Genomic DNA, 22,959 nt, shown 5'->3' on the forward strand with positions numbered 1-22,959 from the left:
TGAAAAAATAATCCAAGCACATCAATCCTCCATTCTTCACAACAAACCTGAAAAGTCTGGATTGGCTCAACACGGGATTGAAACTGACCACAGCATCTTTTGGTCCAGGACTCACCTCTTGCACAGATCCTGTTATAGGTTTGAACGTGTGTTCAAGGAAAGCGTAGAGGCCTTGCTCCATCGTCCCAACCTGAATCGTAATGACTGTATAGCTATATCAAAAATCTGGGAAAGTCTAATCAAGATTACTCATTAATTTTTTTTTTTTTTTTTTTTTTTTTCAATCATGTCTCTACTTCAAAATATTCCGTTTCATACTTAGTGATATAACATCACCCGGCGTGTTCTATTTTTAACGATCTATTGTTAGTATTCTAATTCTAGCTTGTATTTTTTAAAACTGTTCTTGTAATACCACTGAGGATGGTTTGCTATTTCCAGACCGAAATATTTGGTTAATTAAATATCTTTCTTGTGTTTATGTGCATATATCATTCAACATGTAACATAGTTTTCAAGAATCATTAATCAGTATTTATCAAGCACTCAGTTTAATCTTTCACATTCTGGTGCATCATGGAACAGTTTTTTAGCAAGTGTTTACTTTATAATAGATAGATGCATTGAGTGAGATCGCGTTGTTGAATGGTGCGATAGAAAGAGCAAAACAGCAGCTAGAGTGCATGAACAAAAGTAGACTGAATGAACCAACCAATAATAAAAGGTATGACAGGAAAAATAGACGTATGAATGTGAACATGAACAAAATGAAGGATAGAGTGCTGTATGGAGACTCGTTAGTACGAGGTGTGTTAGTAGAGGATTTGACAAAATCGTACCAACCTGGTGCGACCATAAAGGACGTAACTGCGTCTATTAGAGAGCAAAAGGAAAGGGTGAAAGAAATGATTGTTGTGGCAGGTACGAATGATTTGAAAGGAGATAAAATGGAAATGATAGAAGACCTGAATGAATTGTTTGAGGTAGCAAAAGAAAACAGTGAGAGAGTTAGAATGATGAGTCTTTTGCCACGGTATGACAGTGAAATGTTTAAAAGGAGGGCTATAATTGCGAATGACTTTATGCATGGGTTATGTATGACGAGTGGTGTGGAATTTGTGGATGTGTGGAGTGAGTTTGATGGGCGAAAGGATCTATATAAGATGGATGGTTTGCATTTGAATGGTTACGGTGTAAGAAGACTTGAGAAAGTGTTGCTGAATGTAGTGGATGTGCAAATTCAGGGAAACTAGATTTGTTGGGGGGGGGGGGGAATAGAGATACAGTCCTTATGGAGGCAGTTGAATGTAAGATTGAATATAATATGCCAGAGCAAATAAGGACAACAAATCTGAGTGGGATAGTTAATATAAGGCATCAAGGTAGGGTTGGGGCTAATGGGGGTCTTAAATTCATGTACACTAATACTAGGAGTATTAGGAACAAGAAGGAAGAGTTTTTGGCCATGGTTGGCACTTCCAGACCACAGGTTATAGGTATTAGTGAAACATGGCTGACTGTAGATGATATAACTAGTGGGATTGAATGTGATGGGTATAGTGTGTTCAGGAATGACAGAGAGAATAAAATGGGGGGAGGAGTATTGTTGTTGATAGCTGATGAGCTCCAGCCAAGGAGAATAGAAGTTGAATTGCAGGATAGAGAAAAGAGCACATTTGAGGCCATTTGGTGTGAGATTGTGGCTAGCAGAACTAAATATACAATTGGGTGCTGCTATAGACCAGGTGATGGAAAAGATGGTGGTGACAGTATGCACAAGCAAATAGAAGAAATGGGTGGAAGGAGGGTGATTATTATGGGAGATTTCAACTATGGTCGCATTGATTGGAGTGAGGAGAGGACACACGGGAGGAAGGAACTGGATTTTATGCGGTTATTAAGGGATAACTATCTGCGACAGCTTGTAATGGAAAATACTAGGGGTCAGAGAGTGCGTGACCTAGTAATTACATCTGAGGATTTGGCTGTAACAAATATGACCACATTGCCACCAATCGGTGAGAGTGATCATAGGGTCTTAACTTGGGAGGTGGCTAAAGGTGTAGAATTTTCAATTAAGACAGGGTACATGTGGAATTATCGGGCTGGAAAGTATGACAAGCTTAGGAGTTTGATTGGTTCAGTGCCATGGCATGTACAACTGCAAGGACTAGAAGTTGATAGTGCATGGGACGTAGTTAAGAAGTGCTTGCATGAAGCAATGGCTGACTGTATACCTAGAGTCCGAATAATAAATCAAGTAGGGGTTAAATGGATGAATAACACCATTAAGCTTGAGTTGCAAAAAAAGGAACAACTATGGAGGGAATTTAAGGAGAAGGGTGACCAGCAGGCACATGAATGGTATAAAGCGCAGGCCAGAAGGGTGACGAGTGTGGTAAGAAAAGAAAAAAAGGATTACGAAAGAACATTGGCCATGCAGGCTAAAGAGAATCCTAAACAGTTTTTTAGATATGTATCAAGTAAAAGGAAAAATGTACATGGCAGATTGATTTTAAAGAATGCCGATGGTAGGGAGGTAACTGAATCAGTTGAGATAGTTGAGTTACTGAGTGAGCACTTTGCAAAAGTATATCATCCAGGTGGTGACATTGCAGAAACGAATAAACCAGTAGATTATACGGGAATTGTGGTTAATGAAGTGGAGGTAAGTAGTCTATTGCATAACCTCAATGTCAATACATCTGTGGGATTGGATGGTATTCCAGCTCGTGTTGTACGAGAAGCAGCTAAAGAATTGTCAGTACCCTTGACCATTTTGTTTAATTTGAGTCTCGGGTCTGGGTTAGTCCCGAGCGGGTGGAAAGAGGGGAAAATAGTTCCACTGCATAAAGGTGGTTCCAAGACTGCTGTTGTAAATTACCGACTGATTAGCATATCAGGAATCATTGTCAAGGTCTTAGAGAAATTAGTCAAGAAAAGAATACAGGATTGGATAAATGAAAATGGGATATTGTATGGGGGACAACATGGTTTTGTGAAGGGTAGATCATGCCTCAGTAACTTGCTCACGTTTTATAACACAGTGACGGTTGAACTGGATAGGGGTAATGGGTTTACAGTGATACTACTGGACCTTGCCAAGGCCTTTGATAGGATACCACATGGAACCCTAATCAGTAAACTGGAGCAGATGGGTATAGATATAGGGTTGGTGAGATAAATAAGAGGGTGGTTGAAGGAGAGATATCAAAGAGTGGTTTATTCAGGAGTGGAGTCTAAAAGACGTCTTGTGACTAGTGGAGTGCCACAGGGCTCTGTTCTTGGACCACTGCTTTTCAATTTGTTCATCAATGATATTGGAAAGGATCTGAGAGGAAGTGTTCACTTGTTTGCTGATGATGCAAAGTTGGGTAGAGCAATTGTGAGTGTACAAGATGTCAAAATTTTACAGGATGATTTGGATAGTTTGGAGGACTGGGCTAGGAAAAATGGATGTGAATTTAATGTGGCAAAGTGTAAGGTTATGCACTTTGGGGTGAAAAGAATAGCAGCAGTATATCGCATTGGTGGAATCATACTCCAGGAGATTGATGAGGCCAGGGATTTGGGAGTGTTGGTGGATAGGGAGTTGAAGTTTAGGGGGCACATTGCAAAAGTAACTAAAACAGCTCACCAAATCACTTGGCTTCTGAAAAATACTTTAACATGCAGAGACGAACAAGTTGTTGTTCCTCTGTATCGAGCCTTGATAGAAGTCCAGACCCCATCTGGACTTCTGTGCCCAGCTATGGGCACCAGGGTTTCTTCGTGATGGGGAGGAAGTGGAGAGGGTCCAGAGACGAGTGACCAAGATGATAGCAAGTCTGTGGAATGAACCTTATGAGAATAGGTTGAAGATTTGTGGGTTGCAGAAATTGGACGATAGGCGAAGGAGGGATAATATGATTGAGACATTCAAATTACTGAAGGGTTTTTATAAGATTGATCCAGAAGATATTTTTGAAAATATGACTGGTGGTGGGAGGACTAGGGGCCATGCATGGAAGCTGGGCAAGAGTGTGGTTGACAAGGGTGTTAGAGCTAGGTTCTTTACTTGGAGAGTGGTAAATGAGTGGAATAAGCTTCCAGAGTCTGTTTTGGGTGCTACGACTATGAATGAGTTCAAGGCAAGGTATGATAGATACTGTGTGAATGTTGAATAGTTGTTCTTGACATGATGTTAGGGCCTCCCTCGATGAGTCTGTCGACTCCTTGGAGTTTCCCGGAACAATAATAATAATAAATAATAATAATAATAATAATAACCAACATGTTTTACAATGTTTTCTTCACTTTATGTACCTCATTTTCTATTGTATCAGGTGCCTGATTTATGTGAGTATTTCCAGAGATGCGGGGAGGGGTTTATGTATTTAAAATGACCATTATACAAAATACAGAATGATAGTCACATGCACACACATACACCTATCACAAAATACTGCTGACATCTGATGGCCAAGTAACTCACCCATGACATATAGCAGCACATTTCAGACTTCATTTAGCATGTTCAGAATTCTTCCTGCCATAAAGACAGGAAAGAAGTGTGAGAAAAAAATAATAATAATAAGTAAATTAGCATTAGGTTATTTATGGATGAACTCCAGTAGAAGTATTTATAGTGAACCATGCAATTCTTTTAAAATTTGCTTTACATATATAAAACCAAAAGGAGATAATATTCTTATTGAGAGCATATAGCAATAAGTTTGGCTAGGGAGCTCAATAGTGTGATGTTAGAGTGAATAGGATATTTTTGTGGGAGTGTGTGTATGTGGAGGGAGATTTTGACTGTTTTGGTTTTACACTTGAAGCTATGAGTCCAATGTATTGTCTTAACTGTATGTTTACATCTGGTCAGTTTGTCTATTTTGCAGGATGAAAAACCAGTTTTTTGGGGGAAAAAACTGTGCTCACCTCAATAAGAGACCAACTGACTCACCTCCAGTCAAAAAGTTATTATAAAGGTTCATTGCTTCCTACATGGGTTTGAAGTTTGATCTTGGAAAAAGAATGTTTGGTAAAAGGAAGTTTGAATGTTTAAAAAAAATGTTGGGTCTTGTGATAGTGCTAACGTACAGCTGCAAATAATACACTGAAATTGTCTTATAGGGTATTTAAATTTTTTTTTTTGGGGGGGGGGCATAAAATACAACACTCAGGGAAAATAGGAGACTGGAAGTTGATGAATGTGAAGTGTTTGATATATTGGTTGTGATGTTGAGAAAGAGATCGTGAAACTTAATTGGATATCACCACATGTATTAACAACAGTATGAAGGAACTAAAAGTACCTTTGCTTTGGTTGTCCAGTGAGAATCTTGTAATATGGAGACTTCCTAGGGAGAAAATGCCATCGCATGTGGGGGGAAATTAACTAGTTCATATATCAGGGATGGCAATGAAAGTATTAAAAGAGGTTAGTTGTAAGTATAACAAAGCTGAATTAATGAAAAATAGGATGTTTACTATTCTATATAGTGAACCATGCTATTGACAGTAGAATAGGTTGCATGGATGATCAATGACGTGGGGGGGGGGGCACCTCAAAGGAGTGACATAGGTGTGTCACAGGGTTCCTTTCTGGGGCTATTATTGCCTATAGTCCAATGATGGCATCGGTTGTTTATAGATGATGCATGGGAATTCTGATGTCTTAATTAGATTAGGTTGCTTCATTGGATAAGTTTGTCATATGTGAAATTTTGAACATGGACTAGAGTTTCAAAGTGGAATATTGTATACTATGTTGATGGAGCTATATTCCATCAACAATAATGCTGGTTTAAGGGACACATGCAACACATGTGAAATCACCTAGAGAACTTCTACCATACTGAGAAGAATGGTGTAAATTGGGATAAGAATTCAGTTGCATAAGACATTGATTTAGATGAATAAGTTGGTGAGAACAGCTTATCAGATAGATGCTGCTCGGAATAAGTGGGTAATGAGAGAATAAGAGGCAATTGTAAGAAAACTATGCAAGGGTGTTGTTTAAAAAAAAAATAAAATAAAATAAGTAGATTCTTTGCATGGAGGATGGTGAAGAAATGAAATGCTTTCTCAGAGTGGGTAAGAAGTCTGCTGTCTTGAGAAAATTCAAATTCAAATTGTGTTGTGATGTGTATTGTTGTATATATATATAAAGGAAGAACTTTCCATGAAGAGTCAGGAGATCCCCATTGAAAGCCTTAAAGTAATTATAATATGGTCAAATGCTACAAGAGCAAATGATTCTAGATGTTATTTTCATTTTTCTCACAAATATAAAAATTCAGTGATGTTTAGTAAATATTCTATTTTTAAGTGAAATGCAGAAAAAGAAAAAAAAAAATTCCGACAGTAAATATATTTGTTTTCATTTTTTTTTCAAATAGTTTTTCTGAATTTTAACATAGAAACATATTTTAAAAGTGATTCTGCAATTGTTTAAAATTTTGCTATAGATTTCCATAAATAGTTTGCTAATTTTGCAAATTAGCACTGTAGAAATCTTGCTTTGCTTGTCAGTATGATCGGAGCTGTTTATATAGTGATTCGTAACACATCACACACTCGAAAAGCCAAGATACCATAGTCTTAATTCCAAAAGAAATAATAGATTTCTGATAGCATGCTATGTTATTAATTGTCATAATCTAGTAACAGAGTCCTACACTTTATTAAAAACTAGAATCCAAGCATCATCCTCTGATGATGGCTGGCCACTAGTTTATAGCATATATGAGATAAATAATGAGCTATACCAGTCTATTGTGTGTGGAATCTAATTATTAAAACCTCATCAAAAATAGTAATGGATGATATTTCAGTATTCTAAAAGATGACTTACCTTTTCCTTATCTTTATGTTGCAGTTATTGTCATATGGTAGTTTCCCTAAAAGAATTATGAAAAAGAGATTAATATTTTCCCTTCTGTAATAACAATCTCATATTCAATAGCCTGTTTGCATTTTTCATGAAATATGGCTTTTCTGACTTTCAAATTAACTAAAAAACACATCAAACACAATATGCACAATGAAATTGAACCTGGATAGTTATTTAAAAAATAATAAAATAAAAATTGCTGTGTATATAATCAGAAGAAGAAATTCATGTTCTAAGACAGTTAAGATTTATGGAATAGACTTCTGAATGATGAATCAAATAACACACTACAGAAAAGGCATATGATAAGGTACCGATCGAAAAGATTGTCAAAGGATTTTTATGTTTTCTATATTTAAGTTATAAGTCAGCAGTTAAATTGAAGGAAGTATAGGAACATGGTTTGATGTGGAATCAGGTGTAAGATACAGATACACAGAGAATATTCAGTTTTTCAACTCTACTCTCTAATTATGCACTTGTGTTATTCTTCCAAATGAATCTAGTACAAGTCTTCAGAACTATTTAGCTAAATTGAATGACTGTCATAACAAATGGCATAGACGTCAGCAATAAAAACCCACTCTATGAAAATAGGCAGGAATGTGGCACTCATGACTATTTTCAGTGATAACTATCAAACAATTTATTGCAATGGAGGAACTACAGAATTCCATGAAAATTTATTGCTTTAGTTAAAGCTACAATGAGAAATTCTCGTCAGATCAAAATTCAGAACATGTTGTCTGATACAGTATACAGTATATAAAAAATGGTGTTCGGCAAGGGATGGCTTAGCTTGCTTACTGTTTAACATAGCACTTTATGCTATGTTAAACAGTAAGCTTTGACAATTAAACAGCATTAATACAAGGGGAACTATTTTCTACAAATCAGTACAAATTATGGCATATGCAGGCGATATCGATATTATAGGAAAGACATAAAAAGCAATGGAAGAAACTTTCACCAGTTTAGAAAAGACAGCAAAGAAGATGGATTTGCAGATTAATCAAGAAAAAACAAAGTATATACCAGTAACTAGAAAGATTTGTGATAATAATCTTTTTCAAATTGAAATTGGTTTCTATTAATTTTAAATTTTACATAGTTTTATATACTTGGGATCAGAAGCTAATTTTAAAAATGATATCAGTACTGAGATTCAGGGATGTATTCTTTCTGCAAATGGATACTTTTGTGGACTTAGAAAACAACTAAAGTCACATCTGATCTCAAGAAAAATCAAAATTAATGATGTACACGTACTTTGTACATAATGATGTACAACATACTTGTAAGACCAGTGTTAGCTTATTCCTCCGAAAACTGGGTATTATCAACGGCAGATGAAAGATTGCTGGCTCTGTTTGAAAGAAGAGTTCTCAGATATATTTTTGCAGCAGTACAAGAGAATGGTGTGTGTGTGTGGAAGAAAATATATAACCATGAACTATACAGATTATTTAATGAGCCAGACATAAAAATATCCTCATAAGTACATAAAAATAAATAGATTAAGTTGGGCTGGACACATTATATGCATGGATAGTAATAGAATAGTTAAGAAGATGTTTAATGTTAAGCTGGAAGGAAAAAATGAAAATTGAAAGACCTAAATTAAGATGGGAAGATGGAGTGATGCAAGATATTAAGGTTTTAGGAATCAAAAATTGGAGGAGTTTGGCATTGAATAAGGAAGGCTGGCAGAAGTTTCTGAAGAAGACCAGGGCCCACGTAGGGCTGTTGAGCCGATGGATGAACTATAAAACAAGCGAAATATTTCAATTATTTAGACAGTTTGTTGTAAAGCAATTTAAATATGGCAGTAAATAATAAAATGAGCAAAACTTGTAATGTAGGTAGCTAGTTGAATAAATTTCTATGGAATAAGAGAGAAATTAGTTAAAGAGTTATCTTTAAGTTATCTTTATATTTAAAGAGTTTGATGTATAGATGGCACCAAACTAGTAGTATACAAGATTGTGTTTCAGACATTTTAACTTAATGGATCTGGGAGTTGGGTTAAAAGTAAAACCGTTAAAGACTGGAGACCACAGATGAGAGTTATGAGAAAAATTAGGAAATGAATAGATGGCATCAATGGCAGAGTCATATTAACAATGAAGATATTAGGAAGGAACTTGACATTATTAACATTCAGTAACAATGTTAGGTGGTCACTTAAGCAGAATTGGGAGGGGAAAAAAATAGATCAGCAAAACAGATCTTTGATGTCTAGATGGTATGAAAAAAGGTCCAAAGGAAGACCAAGATCTAGGTGGACTCATGCAGTTAGAAGTGCCTTAGAAAACCAAAATATTAAGATCTAACAACATTGGAGTCTTGACAGATAACGAACTGATTTGGAACAAAAATGTTGATAGAAAATTGGCAATAATGTAAACGTTTCATGTAGTACTATGATAGTATCCTCTACACCATTTGAGGTGTAGAGGAAAAAACAGTCTGATTTGGCATTAGTACGAGTTAAAATTGCAGTGTGAATGGATATGCAAGTAGGACAAAAAGAAACATATCGGTACTGTTAAGAAGAAATGAAGTAGGTTGTTTCAGAGGTAGATGGAATGAAATAGGAGGACAAGAAATTGATTTGGTAAGTTTTTATTGGACTGCAGATGTCTGTTGATCAGCAAGCAGGTAAAGCCTGCAGGCTTTCTGGGCATCATCTTTGGATGCCCTCTAACTCAGGTAGAAATCCTCTTTCCCTCCAGAGGGCACGGTTTTGTAATTCATTAAAGAATACTGTATTTGGATTGAAATGCTGATTTCAAAATCCTCAAGAAATACAGCCTAGTACCTACATTTTTTCCTATCGATAAATTCCTCTTGGCTGACTTCATCAAAAGATAAATGATCTCATCTTTCCCTTACTGGCATATACCAGGAAGGGTTCCCTGTGATTGCCTCCTCTACTACAGACAAACTGGATGCTTTCTGGAAAAAAAGATTACAAGAACCAGTCATACATCATCAATAATAATCTGAGAAATCTTATCTAGGACCAATCTTTTTCATCGCTGCTGTTTTAAATTTAAATTGAGATTACTGCTGAAGCACTATAACATCGACCTAAAACTTAAACTGGAATTGGGGATATTCTGATCCTTATTAATTGCAAACATTAGCTTTTCGTTTTTAATTATTTATTTATATATCAACATTGTCTGTCGTACTGCTCCACTCTGGTATGTACTTTGTATCTTTTGAAATCCATTGTTGTTATACTGCCTTTCTGAATTATCTGTTCACCGAAAATAATCTGTAAATTTTCCCAATGAGATAACTAATTTTATAATTCATTAATAAACTTCTAGTGTCTACATGTTCAAAGATCGTTTTTAAGCTTCATCGAGTTAAGCTTTATTAGTAGATGAAGAAAATCGTCTGCTAATAAAGTTATTAATATTAATACCATTATTTAATAACGTGCAATTTATGGATAAATTGAAACTATATTTATCCGCAACCTCTAAATTAAATTTTATTTAATACTGTAGTTGATAAACTATCATTTTGGAACTTCCAAAATTCATTGGACTTGGACTATTCACCTGTTTCTGAATGCGAAATTATTAACACCAGACCTTAAGGGGAGGGAGGGGGGGGCACACATTGCCACGAACAAAGCTCATCAAATTATGCGTTAAACTCCTTCAGCGTGTCTACATTCACAACATTGTCAGGCAATGCATTCCACTTATCAACCATTCTCCATGCAAAGAATCTGCTCCTTACTCCCTGGCTGATACCCACCTTGTACAGTTTCCAAGGATGACCTTTTGTTCCTCATACTACTCTCCCATTCCACTATTTTTTCTTTTTTTTCACATTAACACAGTAACAACCAGATATAATCCAATATAACGCAGTCTCCTTCTGTTCATTATGCCTTGCGAATTGCACTCCCCACTCTGTCCAATTACCATGAAGATAGATTGGGGAAAATGCAAAGAATGTTTATAAGGGCTTTAAGAGAAAATCAAGTATAGAAAATCACTGGAACTAAACCTCATATGTCAAACTAAAGATACAGATTGAAGGAATGCTGAAATATATAAAAATCACGAAGTATTTATTATTTATATGTAACGTCTTTTAATTCCATGTTTATTCTCCGTAAGCTTGATTTAATTGCAATAACGAAAACTGGTGTTTAGTGTCGAGGGAGGGGGGTGCTACCGTCTGAAACTAGCTAACTCACTCTTGCCTTTTAATTTATTTCTTCCCTTCTCCCGTTATCATTTATGTTTTAGTGTCGTTTTCTTCTGGAAGTTGAATTTAGCCGTGTATAGCTCGTTAAGAAAAATTATACAACTTCTAGCAAAAGCTTAATTTGATTTATTTTTTATGGCAGGCAATCCACTAAAGAATGTACACCTAAAACATGTTTAATACGTTACTTTATTCATAATTAGATAATTTCGAAGCCTTTCTTTGTAGACTAAACGTGTCCCTCTTTCAGGCCACTTCAGATCTGAAGTAAACAAACTAGTGATCTCACATCGGTCGATGAAAATCGTTACTATTTAAAGACTTCTGCAGACATGCTACGGTGGGATTTGAACACACACACACAGCCTGTTTAATGAGCTGCTAGTTTTCTTTCTAGGAATGTCGGTTTAAGTTTCTTCGATATTTTTTGTTTAGGATGGGGGGGGGGTGATATTCTGATATTAATCTGATATCAGAATCTTAAAACAGCTGATTGACTGCTAAACAGTTGCTCTTTTGCTCAGTTTTCATTTTCTCTTTAAGCATGTTGAAAAGACCGAGAAAGATTCGGACTTCATTCTTGAAGGAGAATGCAATATTAGCATTAGCAAGTTTATATGTATATGTTACTGTGAAAAACCGATATCTGGCAAATGTCGATATTTTCCGGTGAATGTCAGCATTCACATAGTCGCTTGGTGTATGTACGAAATATTTGCTAAATATCATTATTTCTCACTTAAAACGGCAAATGTGGACATTCAGCATGCACTGATGGTGAATGTTGAATAAAAATATTTTTATTACGTTAAGACAAAAATGCAACTTTTTAATATATGATATATGTCAAAATAGGAGAAAGTTTTGCTTTTACAACTGCATTTAGTCGTGGAACACTTCTTTTTGCAATTACAGCATGTATAGCCTTGTCCTCCACTTCTCGAATTAGTTGCAGCTGCTTCTCTCAGCGCCATTTCTTGAGAAGAAATCTCATCTATGGAAAGTAACTCTTCTTTACAAATTACGAACTGATTACGGGTATAAAGCTGCTTGAGGGTACCATTTTTGTTTGCTAATTTATAAAAGTCGGAGTCTTCTATTCCAACAACAACCGCCAACACATTTCGGGCATCTGTACGACCACGGTCGACATCAGAGACTTGTATTCGTACGGTATCACCAATTTGAGCAGGAGGAAATTTTCTTTTTGAGGTTCGTAACATTTTCGTTGCTTGCAGTAGAAGATTCTCTTTCGCGGCCGCTCTTTTTATAGAAATAAACTCGTGTTGTTCAGTCAGGGCTTGATATGAAGACGTGGTAGGTTAGGTTAGGTTCTCGGCTTGTCGTTTCGGACCCCCCCACCAGAGCTTATCTGTGCTTGCCGACATATACCGGCGATGGTTCAAATGTATAATAATATAACCAAATACGTCGGTCTTTCACCGACGTATTTGGTATGTGTCAGATGGAGAATATCGACATTCTCTAATTTCGGTCTTTCACAGTAACATATATATCATAATAATAAGTTTGCTACAATCTTTAAATAGCAGCTTCTATTTCAAAATTTACTTTGTATTATGACACACACACACATATATACAACGAGTGGGGAGATTGTTCTTTAACATGTTCATTGCCAATCGCGCGATGCGAGTTCTCACCAAACGGCCGATCACGCGTTATCGCGTGGGCGTCGCTAACTAAATAAAAAATAAATAAAAAATTGGCCACCACACGAAATTCCAATTTTCAGCTTGGCAATGAAAGTGTTAACTGAAAATTTAAATTATTTTATGTTTGATTATACTACTGGAATTTTAGTAGTTGATAAAGTTGAATAACTTATCTGCGAAAGAAATCAGTAAATGGAATTAATACAGAAAGGCTAATCATTTTGTCAAACACCACTCTGTAGTTAATAAATATAAAAACATAATTAATATATCCAATTAAAACACCTCATTTTTGCGAGAATTACGCTCTTAATAAAGCCAGCCCTTCGCTCTGGTTTTTTGTAACGCATTTTTAAAATAACACGCTATGGTGCTTCGTCTTTCCTACCTTTGCAAGAAGATACGGAATAGTATAGCGTTCATGGTCGCTCGTACTGGATTGATCCGTAGTTGGAATTCAGCAGCAGGTGGGTTAGTTTTAATGCATTTCTCCAGGGAAAATAAGCAGATCGACCGTCCTTTTATAACGATGTGGGAGTATTGACAAGACCTATGGAAGTGCAAGTGTCGTGTTTGTGATCTCGGAGAGGAATGGGGGGAGGGGGAGAGGCAGTTAGAGAGAGGCTCTAACGACCAGACAAAACGAAAGTGAAGTTTATGCAGCTTCGTAAATGTAGCACCTGGGGGAACTTGCATGCTTGTTTTAGAAAGGATATTGCATCGTCTGGCAGGAGCGGTTTCCTCCTCTGCGTGCAGTGTTATTGTGTATATAACTTAAGTTGTTTTGAAAAGCACAGACGTATCCCCGGAAATTTTTCCACCAATGCAGAGAGCGCTAGTGTTCAAATCACTAGACAAACAGTGATGTGAACACGAAGTTTGAGAAACTCTTCACTGCAGTCGCTATGCATTGTGATTATATATATAAACATTCAACTGATAATACATAGTGTCCTCAGATTTAGAACTAAATACAGAGTATTCAACCGCGTTCCCAAATAAAAAAAAATATATATATATATATATATATATATATATATATATATCCTATTAAATAAATCGCATCTCTAAACATGGTTTAGTCTGCATTTTATTTATTTTTTATGGGATTGACACCTTACTTTGAAGCATATGATACTGCTAACAAGCCGAAAGAAACCTTTATCAAAAAATGAAAACTCAAAACAAATTCCTGCTCATTATGCATTTAGCCTATATGAGTTAAGTTGTTTATTTGAAATTGGTTTGTGAATTTTAAAAAAAAAAAGGGGGGGGGGGTACTTCGTATCCTTTAAAAATTCGCATAAAATATCCACAATAGGACTTTTTTTTTTTTTTTTTAAATGGAACTGAACAATCTCGATTTTATTTTGTTCAGTACTAAGACTACTTTATTTTTGTTATTTCTGCCATAGTAGACGAAAGGAGTTGGGAATTCGTTATCAGAGTTAAATAAGCGCGCGCACAACGGTGTGTGTGTGTGTGTGAGAGAGAGAGAGAGAGAATCACCTTTTGTATTCTCTCTTTCTCTCTCACCTATCAAGTAGCTGTCGGGTTAGATGAGGAAATAAAGTGCATTGATTGAAGCAGAACAAGTGAAAGAGTCTCCCCGAGTCGTCGCTAGGGTGGCCGCATGTAAATCGATCCGTCAAACTTAATCGAGTGGTGGAGAGCAAACATTTTTCATTGCCCCCTTCCTCTCCATTTTCTAAATAAAGTTAAATCGACCGGCGCAAACAATAAATTGGCCTTATGTTCAGTCGGGCCCGAAAGATCTCGAGGCAACGCGCGCAATAATCACAGAGTTCCGAATTATGGAGAAAGAAAACATAGCAGGAGAAGAATCACGTCAACTTTTCCGTAACGATTTAAAGACTCTTCAGGTCACGGAGAAATATGGACGATTGGAGGGGGGGGGGGGAGAGATAGATCTTCAGATAAATGGAGTTTGGTGAGATTTGATGAAGGGGAAAATAGCACAAAGCGTGAGAATAAACCATCTTTAATAATTGCTATCTAGACTGTAAGCTTGCTGGATTCATGTCCCGGTTAATTAGACTAAACTTCAAAAGTTGGACAGATCGAGTTCTTTTATTGGAAAACCAATAGTTACGGTTGTGAGCTTGAGAAATACGCTTTACGTTTTTTTTTTTTTTTTTTTTTTTTTTTTTTTTTTTTCATTCGGCTGGTGCAAATTAGCACGTGTCTTCTTTCTTCAGTTTGTCGTTTTGGTCCATAATATGTGGGTCTTGTATTTGATGATGTTGCCCTTATTCCCCTCCCCTTTTTTAGATAAGAGCGTAAAAGTGTATTCGCCGTTGGTTTATAAATCCGATTGCTTCCATATCTGGATTCGAAGCTAATCTGTTTTCTAGAAGCTGATTCTCAATTCTATAAATACTGATGATAGCTTTGGTATAGTGCGAAAGAAATAATTTTCATCGATGTAAAAGTAAATCTGCTTTTGCAACAGCTACCTACTTTAAAAGATTTTATCCCTCTTAAATTTCAGTAAAATAGGAGCGATGCTCTTATTTTAACCAAAAATGTAAGTTTGATGAGAATGGATTTACTTGCATCTTGCGATTCTAAAGAGGCCCATTTTTATGTTAATTCAATCCTTTGTTCGTAAACTAACTAACAAATGATGCTGAGGAATATAGGGCTGCATTGATGAATAGTAAGAGAAGTTATTACTGAGCAAACGACCATTAATATGACCCCTTTTTTTAGTATATATAATTTTATCCTCCTCTCTCAATATTCCCAATATAGTTCACATATTGGTCACGGAAGAATCAAAGAATATTGTACCTAGGCTATGAGAGTAGTAGTAGTGATATATATATATATATATATATATCACTACTAAGCTTCTTTCTTGGTTTATTTTTTTCACAGCAGTGAAATAGTGCATAGTAGTGATGTTGCGATAATTCATAAAAGTGCAGCGAACAGTTCAGCAACATAGGAATTACTGAACAATACCAGGTCTGCAGTAATTAGTTAATTTCTCTTATCCAGTGCCTGTAAAAGTAACCTATACGTTTTGCTTCCCAAAAAAAAAAAAAAAAAAAAAAAAAAAAAAAAAAGTGAAGAAATATCTTAAAATGACTTCTGTGGTAGATAGACATTGAGGAATCTTAGGTAGAATAATTCTGAGTGTCCTGTGCTGCCCAGAGTTATTGTGTGTGACTACTTGAACAGGAACCAAGCTAGATTCGCATTCATTGCTTCACGAATTAGCTATCAATATCCTAAATAGGACGTCGGAAGAACAGTCAAGTTCATGAACAGGAAGATGATCTTGGTCCAGTGGCGTAGCTAGGAGGAAGCGGTACGCCCCGGGCGGCACTTTTCACGTGAGACAATTTTATTTTTCGACGATTATGTTAACTTAGTAATTTTATTACTTAATAATTAGTTTTCAACAACTATACTTACAACTAAAATAAACATAGTGTTTTAATTTCTTTCCCTACGTCGTTTTGACTTTTTGTAGTATTTTTCGTGTGTATTGAGAGGGGCGGCAAAAGCTCTAGCTACGCCACTGTCTTGATTGTCATTGAATGATGACATTCTATTACTCATCATCCTGTAATCAAAATAACAAATTACTGTTCGCTCACAGTGCATCTATTTACTTATTTGAGTGTTCTGTACAAAAGTAAATGCATAATTGAGAACTATTGCTAAAAAAGATATATAGTACTTACATATAGCCTCTGTTAAGTCTACAGGCATGCACCATTTCTTGTGGCGGCGGCGGCTGTACATCATTTGATAACCAACAGTGGCAACATGGAAAGTCCGCCGCCGCTTGGCGTAAGTCTCTGTGCAACATAAGTAGGAGGGTTGGATTGACAAAGGCGTGTACGAAAGCCACATGGAGTGTTATCTCATAAGTGATAGCATATCCATCCACACCAGGCTGGATTAAAGTGAGTGTAAATAACGGACCCCAGAAAATAATATAAGCAGCTAAGATAATGGTGAAGCTCTTTACCCTACGAATTCCTTCTTGCTCCAAACGATGGATATAGCTCTGGATTTGCTGCGATTCGCAAGATTCATGCTCAGAGCGCACAGAGATCATGGTAGTCACCAAACCAGCTATTCGCACAGCCTCAAGGTTTGACCTTGTAAGGTCGCGATATAGTTTTCGAAGATGTACCCCTGTGAGCGCCACACAAAGAATATTAACTGTCACCCAGAGAACGTTGAGGACGTAGTGCCGAACTGGTCCATAAACCATGGGACAGGCGTCTATATACCCTGCACTGTCGCGGCCGCTGGTCAGTGCTCCACTAAGCAGCGTCGGTCCCAAGTTAATGGTGAAACTAGCAAACCAGATGATGAATAGACCAAATATAATACACTGTGGACTGTCGAGGAAGATATGGTTGGGATCTGTCCTGACACCATTACCTCCACTGATGACCGTCTGGTCTTGATCAGGCAGTAGGGACGCATCATTAATAACGGAGGTGAGCATGTTGACGGTGGACACTGTGACCAGTAGAAGGAAGGCAGTTTCGATTATGGAACATTTGGGAAGTCTTTGGCAGAACAGAATGCTAATGCCAAGGGGTAAAAGGAGGCTTGCTCTACCGCAGTCAACAAGGCCTTGATGAAACAGCAGTCCTTGCGACCACCTAAAAAAAAAATAATAATAAAGTTTAAACCTCTTTGGATTGTATAGTGAATAAACAAAAACGAACTGCGCATAGAAGCATTTTATACTTATACAATAGCCAGAACTAAAAATTGATTGTATTTTCCCCTCCTCATTTTGCATTTTAGTTTCCAGCGTCTTTAAATGGGTATCCACGAAGATGCGTTTTAAAATTACATGAAAATTTGTTGCTCACGAGCAAATTTGGTAGAGCTCACGAGCTCTACCACCAAATGTAAATGGATTATTGTAAATATATGTTTGTGATATGTGGTCTCGTTCTTGGAGGATGTACGATGGTTGAGATCGGCGTGAAATTCCTTTAAATTAGTAAATCAAGATTTATACACTCAAAGCTCTTACTTAAAAGTGATTGCTACTATTAATAATTTATCTGGGTAATGTTAATAGGTGCAGTATACAACGAAAGTATAATTTTGTTGTTAAAGTGAAGAAAATAATTCTAGAGTAACTCTGCCCTCCTAGTTGGCCGATTAGGTCTAATTTATTGCTTAGAAGATGTTGGTTCTCTTTGGATGGAAAAGCGGAGGCATAACATTCGTGAGTGGGGACGAATGATGAGGAGAAAGGTCTAAAGAGAAAGTCCAAACTCTCTCCATCTTTTCTGTTTTTTTTTAAAAAAAATAATCCTGTTTCTTTCATTTTCCCTCTAAAAAAAAACTCACCCTTAAATGACCCACAGGAGACAGCAAACCAAAATTTTGCAGAACCATTACAAGACCGAATAAGCCTGTATATTAAGTAAATCATAGTAACTCAGGCAGGCTACAACGAATATAATTTAGCGTCGTTTTCACCTATAATCCTGTCTGAATGTATTTCGGCCTAAAACCTTGCAACACTAATATCTATATTTTGTGTTTCCTATGTTCATATAACAAAAGTATACACATATTCGCAATAACAGGTTTCTTTAAAATTTGCAAAATATCAAATCTTTCAAGCTCTTTTCAAAACCTCCTCAACTTTACTTTCATCAACTTTCTGTAGATTAACTTGCGTAATGCAAACTGCAATAACTTTTATAAGTGAGGCATTGCCTAATTTATGACGTAATCACTGAAACTGTATATTTAAAAAAAAAAAAAGCGGGAGGAAAAAAAAATCCTTACTCACACCGTCTGAGCGGACGCTTGAAGACAATGAGCAACATCAGGAACATATTGGCACCCATTCCTAGCGCACCGATCGTGAACAAGATGGCAGCTTCTGTTGTTTGGGCGGGGTGGCAGATCGACTTCGCAGTCTGATTCGCCGTTACCGTGGCATTAGCCCCTCCTCCTCCGAAGCGAGCAACGTTCATTCCTACCTGCAATAAATGGAAAGTAATGTCGTTAAATGTGTTGAAGGTGCAGGTTCCCCTAGAGACTGATCACTGCTGGAATGAGACCACGAAAAGTATATATCGATATAGTCGGTTTGTAGTACTGTCTCCTTGATCTTTGTTGAAACGCTTAACATATTTTGCAGTGATCAGTTATTACAAATAAAAAATCCAGGCTTATATTTGATTTTAGGAGAATTGTAAATTTTTAACATTCATACAGTTCTGCTCATTTTTAATTTAAATAATTTATTTAGACCTTTTGTAAGCTCGTGATAATTTATCTAGTAATTGAAAATATAATATTCAGTTAGCAACATTCATTAAATTTACATTTAAAAATGGCTATTTCTCTTTTACGTGTAGTTACCTATATAAGCAAACTGTTTGTATATTAATAACATCCGACTTCCATTTCCGAAATGGTTTTATTTGTAAGTGCTTATATTTTACAATAAAAATTATAGTAGCAGTTCTTAAAATCACCGGAGGTATTCAGTCATGTTAATATTTAAACGAATATTTGATTTTTGGAAAAAAACAAAACAACTATGTTTATATATATTTTTTTTTTGTTTTGTGTACTGTACCACTGATGTTTAATAAGTTGCTGTTAGATGTAAATGTGCATACACATCTTGGAAGGCGTTGGTTTTGAATTTAACTTTTCTGGAGGTAGAAAAAATCGTGAACACCTATGACTGACTCCCCATTAATCCGGAAACTGTTTCAGAAATGCTGTATAGGAATGATAAAAGCAGTTCGTATCCTCGCCTTTAAGCGTGTCTTAGATAATCCATTTGAGCGATTAGACTTGTAATAAAAGATGAAATTCAGATTCTTAATACAGACACACGAAAAGCTGCAAGCCTACGTATATCAAATAAATGCCGTACGTGGGCTTCGGTCAAGAGCAAAATAGTCGGTTGATATTCTTCTTAAAGAGCTGGATGTTGTAGTCTTGGGGAAATGCTTCATTTAGAAGACTGTTCCACAGAACTGAGATGGTGAAATGAAAGATGACTGGCAGTTGCTGGTTTCGTGAGTTGCAGCTCAACTGTAAAAGAATGTCGGCAGCTGTAGATTTAGCAGAAATAAGGTGGGGTGCACAATGGATGCTGGCTCTGCTGAATAGCGTCCATGGAAATATCTATAGAAGATACACAATGCAGAAGCAGATCATCGTGAGACAACTGTTGAAGGGAGAGAGCGTGGAAGAGGTCAATAATCAATTGAACTGCTCTCTTCCGAACATTGTCAAAAATTTCTAGAGATGTTTTAGATGCACTACTCCAATTGTAAGAGCAGCATTCAATGTTTAGGCTGATTTTGGATTTGCACAGAATAGACAGATGAAAAGTAACGTCCTGAACTAAAGTGGATGCCTAGTTTTTTTTTGGAAGCTGAGGATGCTATAAAAGTGGTGTGAATATTCCAGGAAAGGCCAAGAAATATCTGGACTTGAGTAAGATTCAGTCCAAGAAGAGAGATTTAATCGTGACAAATAAGTTTAGCATTGTCAAAGGTAAGGGAAGACGAACTGAGTTTTTTTTTTTTTTAATTTATTTTTGAAGGAAAAAAAAATGTATTGCAGGTTAGGTTATTGTCCCGTTGTAGAATGATGTGGAGAGAAGTGTTTCTTAAACTTAGGGATTTCCCAAAGCATGCAGGCATTTATAACTTGTAGTAGATGTAGTTTCTGAGCAAACCCCCTGTGTGTGTGGGGGGGGGTAAAATACTATGGCGAAACTATGCATATGGAACGATTGTCTTTATTGTTACTGGAGCTTAATTATAGCGTAATGAAAGCTAATATTACTGTATTTATTTATTAAATTTACCGATCTGAGTAAACAGCGTAACTTAGATTTATTTTTTTTAATGTTTTTATTATTATTAAAATATTCTGCATACAACAGTTCATTATCACAATTTTCTTTCTGATAGTTTTTATGAACAGTAGGCTTTTACCACCTTAGTGGTTGAGTTTCACATGAATTGAGTTGGAGGCTTTTCTGAGAGTAAAGTCCTCATTAGTCCTCAGCCTTATTAGAACGTGGACTCTTCTGAAATGAAGGAAGCCTTCTAAAGGGATGCTGATCTATGCAGATCCAATGGAATTCAAGAGACACTAGATGGGGTTAAAATCCAGTGACTGAGAAAAATCATTGAAGCATGGTAAAATCACCTGAACCCATTCGACCTCTGCTTTGTGACAAAATGCCACTTATGTTTAATTCTAACAACATTACCACAGAATAAGCTGTGGACAGATATCTGGGCGAACGGATTAATGCATATTGTTTATAAAAAGTTTATATAATCGTGTGATTTAGCCATTGTTCCTTTCATTGAAGCTAAGACTCCTAACGTTGTACCCAGAAAATGCTGTTGCCACTTATGAAGTAAGCATGATAAGTGGCAATGGTACAGGTAGGTTTGCAGTATGATAGTCGACACTTTTGGTGCCGACTATCATAACGCATTCTTACTACTGGGTCACGCTGTTTGGTCATTATTGCGTTGAATTGGGCACACATACACTGCTCCAGATATATGTCCTACTCCACTGCACTGACAAAATCTTTGATTGCATTGACAATAGGAATGTTCCTAATAAAGTGGTAATGCGCCGAGCCCATAGGTGTCTGTATTTAGGCCCTGGCAGTTATTTGTGACTTAGAAAAATAACATGCAATGGATTTTGCAAAAAAACGTAATAAAAATATTTGACATTCAAACTTGCCAAGACTGCTACTTCCTCTCTGTGCGTTCGTTTCTTTTCATTGTCAAAGGCAGGAGCATGGCTACGAATTTTCTCCTTCCCCATTCACGACAAGGGGCAGTTTTAAAAATAAAACTATTTTTAAGTTCCTTAAACTATTTTCCAGACCATTGAACTAATGAGTACGCCACTTTCTTGGTATATATAGATTACCGTGGCCATAGACAATGCGTATCATAAATGTTTCAGAGCTTTAGACTTGCGAAGATAGTATTATGTGTGCTCCCTCCCCACATTACTTTACAGCTAATGTGATGAGAGCACAGAGCAGCTGCCATATCTTTGAAACGCCTATAAGAATGAGAGCTTGCTCAGGTTTCCCCCATGTCATACTCATTCCCATAAACCTATCTATTGCATGTATTCAGAAGTGATGACAGGGTGTATGCTATCCAGGTCCGTATTAGGAGAAGTAGCTCCTGACTATTACAGTGTATCTCAGCCATCGAACTTCCTATTTAATTATGCACTCGGGCGCAGGCATCCACCGCACACGCCCTTTCGATACGAAAAGAATGTAAATAGCATTGTGACTTTACACCATTGTGGTCTGCGGTATTGATTGCCATGTTGATGTTCGGAATTTTATTGGTCTCTTGATACCCTCCTGGACTGACTGTGCATGCCTTGGCAAGGTGGCTTCCCCTTCTCATTTTCATCGGCTGATGGCGTCGCTTACCAGTTGATTTTGGTTAACGCAGCTTTTATTTCCAATATGTGTGTCTAAGTTAGCAGTTCCACAGAATCTTACCATTTCAGGCTTTGGCATTCGCCAAATTGCTTATTGTGCTTAATGAAATAAGAAAATAATTTTTAATTTTTTGAGCTCATACTTGACAGGTCACAAAAAGATGTGTTGACGTAGTTTGCTGCAAAGAGAATTGAAGTTGAAAGCACATAAACATAGCTTTTTACACACATAATAGGTATGTAGTGGTCTAGTCTGGGTTACTCTTGCCGTTTCTTTTCTTTTCCCTTCCCCCCCTCTCTCTCTCTCTCTTTCTTTCTTTCTTTTAATTTCATTTCTTGTAAATGATGCCTGCCAAAAGCAAGGCATCATAGATTTCTTAACTTGGGGGATCGGAGTACTTCCCCCACTTAGTAGTAGTACCACCGAGTTTGGTATGAAGATAAAGGAAAAATGCTGTTTTTGACTGATATAATTCAGGTTTAGATGATTTAAGAAACTCGAAATTTATTCTCCTCTGGAATGATTGCTGTTGAACAAGTCTACGGTTTGCTTTATTACGAAAAAATAGTTTAAGAATAACCTTTGCATCTAGCTCTTACCGTCTAGTCAGAATGATAGTTTGTGAGCTGTGCATTCCTTATGGGGAGGGACCGAATAATCGGCGCGAGGAA

General features: G+C 36.6%; 2 protein-coding genes across 2 annotated transcripts in view; one reads left to right on the top strand and one right to left on the bottom strand.

Moving 5' to 3' along the window:
• Nucleotides 1-22,959, top strand: part of LOC150096239 (midasin) — a 1,081,806-nt gene that overhangs the window by 448,192 nt on the left and 610,655 nt on the right. The gene's annotated exons all lie outside the window — the stretch shown is intronic.
• Nucleotides 1-22,959, bottom strand: part of LOC150096240 (uncharacterized) — a 72,038-nt gene that overhangs the window by 10,775 nt on the left and 38,304 nt on the right. Inside the window, exons 2-4 of the mRNA XM_090409468.1 lie at nt 18,607-18,797; nt 16,509-17,447; nt 6,842-6,887 (exon numbers count right to left, since the gene is read on the bottom strand). Coding sequence (XP_090265594.1) covers nt 6,872-6,887; nt 16,509-17,447; nt 18,607-18,791 — 1,140 coding nt within the window. The 5' untranslated portion in view covers nt 18,792-18,797 and the 3' untranslated portion in view covers nt 6,842-6,871. The remainder of the gene's footprint in view (nt 1-6,841; nt 6,888-16,508; nt 17,448-18,606; nt 18,798-22,959) is intronic.

This window comes from Typopeltis vanoorti, chromosome 19, assembly GCF_054136105.1.
Source record: "Typopeltis vanoorti isolate ZY-2024b chromosome 19, IOZ_Tvanoo_1.0, whole genome shotgun sequence".
Lineage (NCBI taxonomy): Eukaryota > Metazoa > Arthropoda > Arachnida > Uropygi > Thelyphonidae > Typopeltis > Typopeltis vanoorti.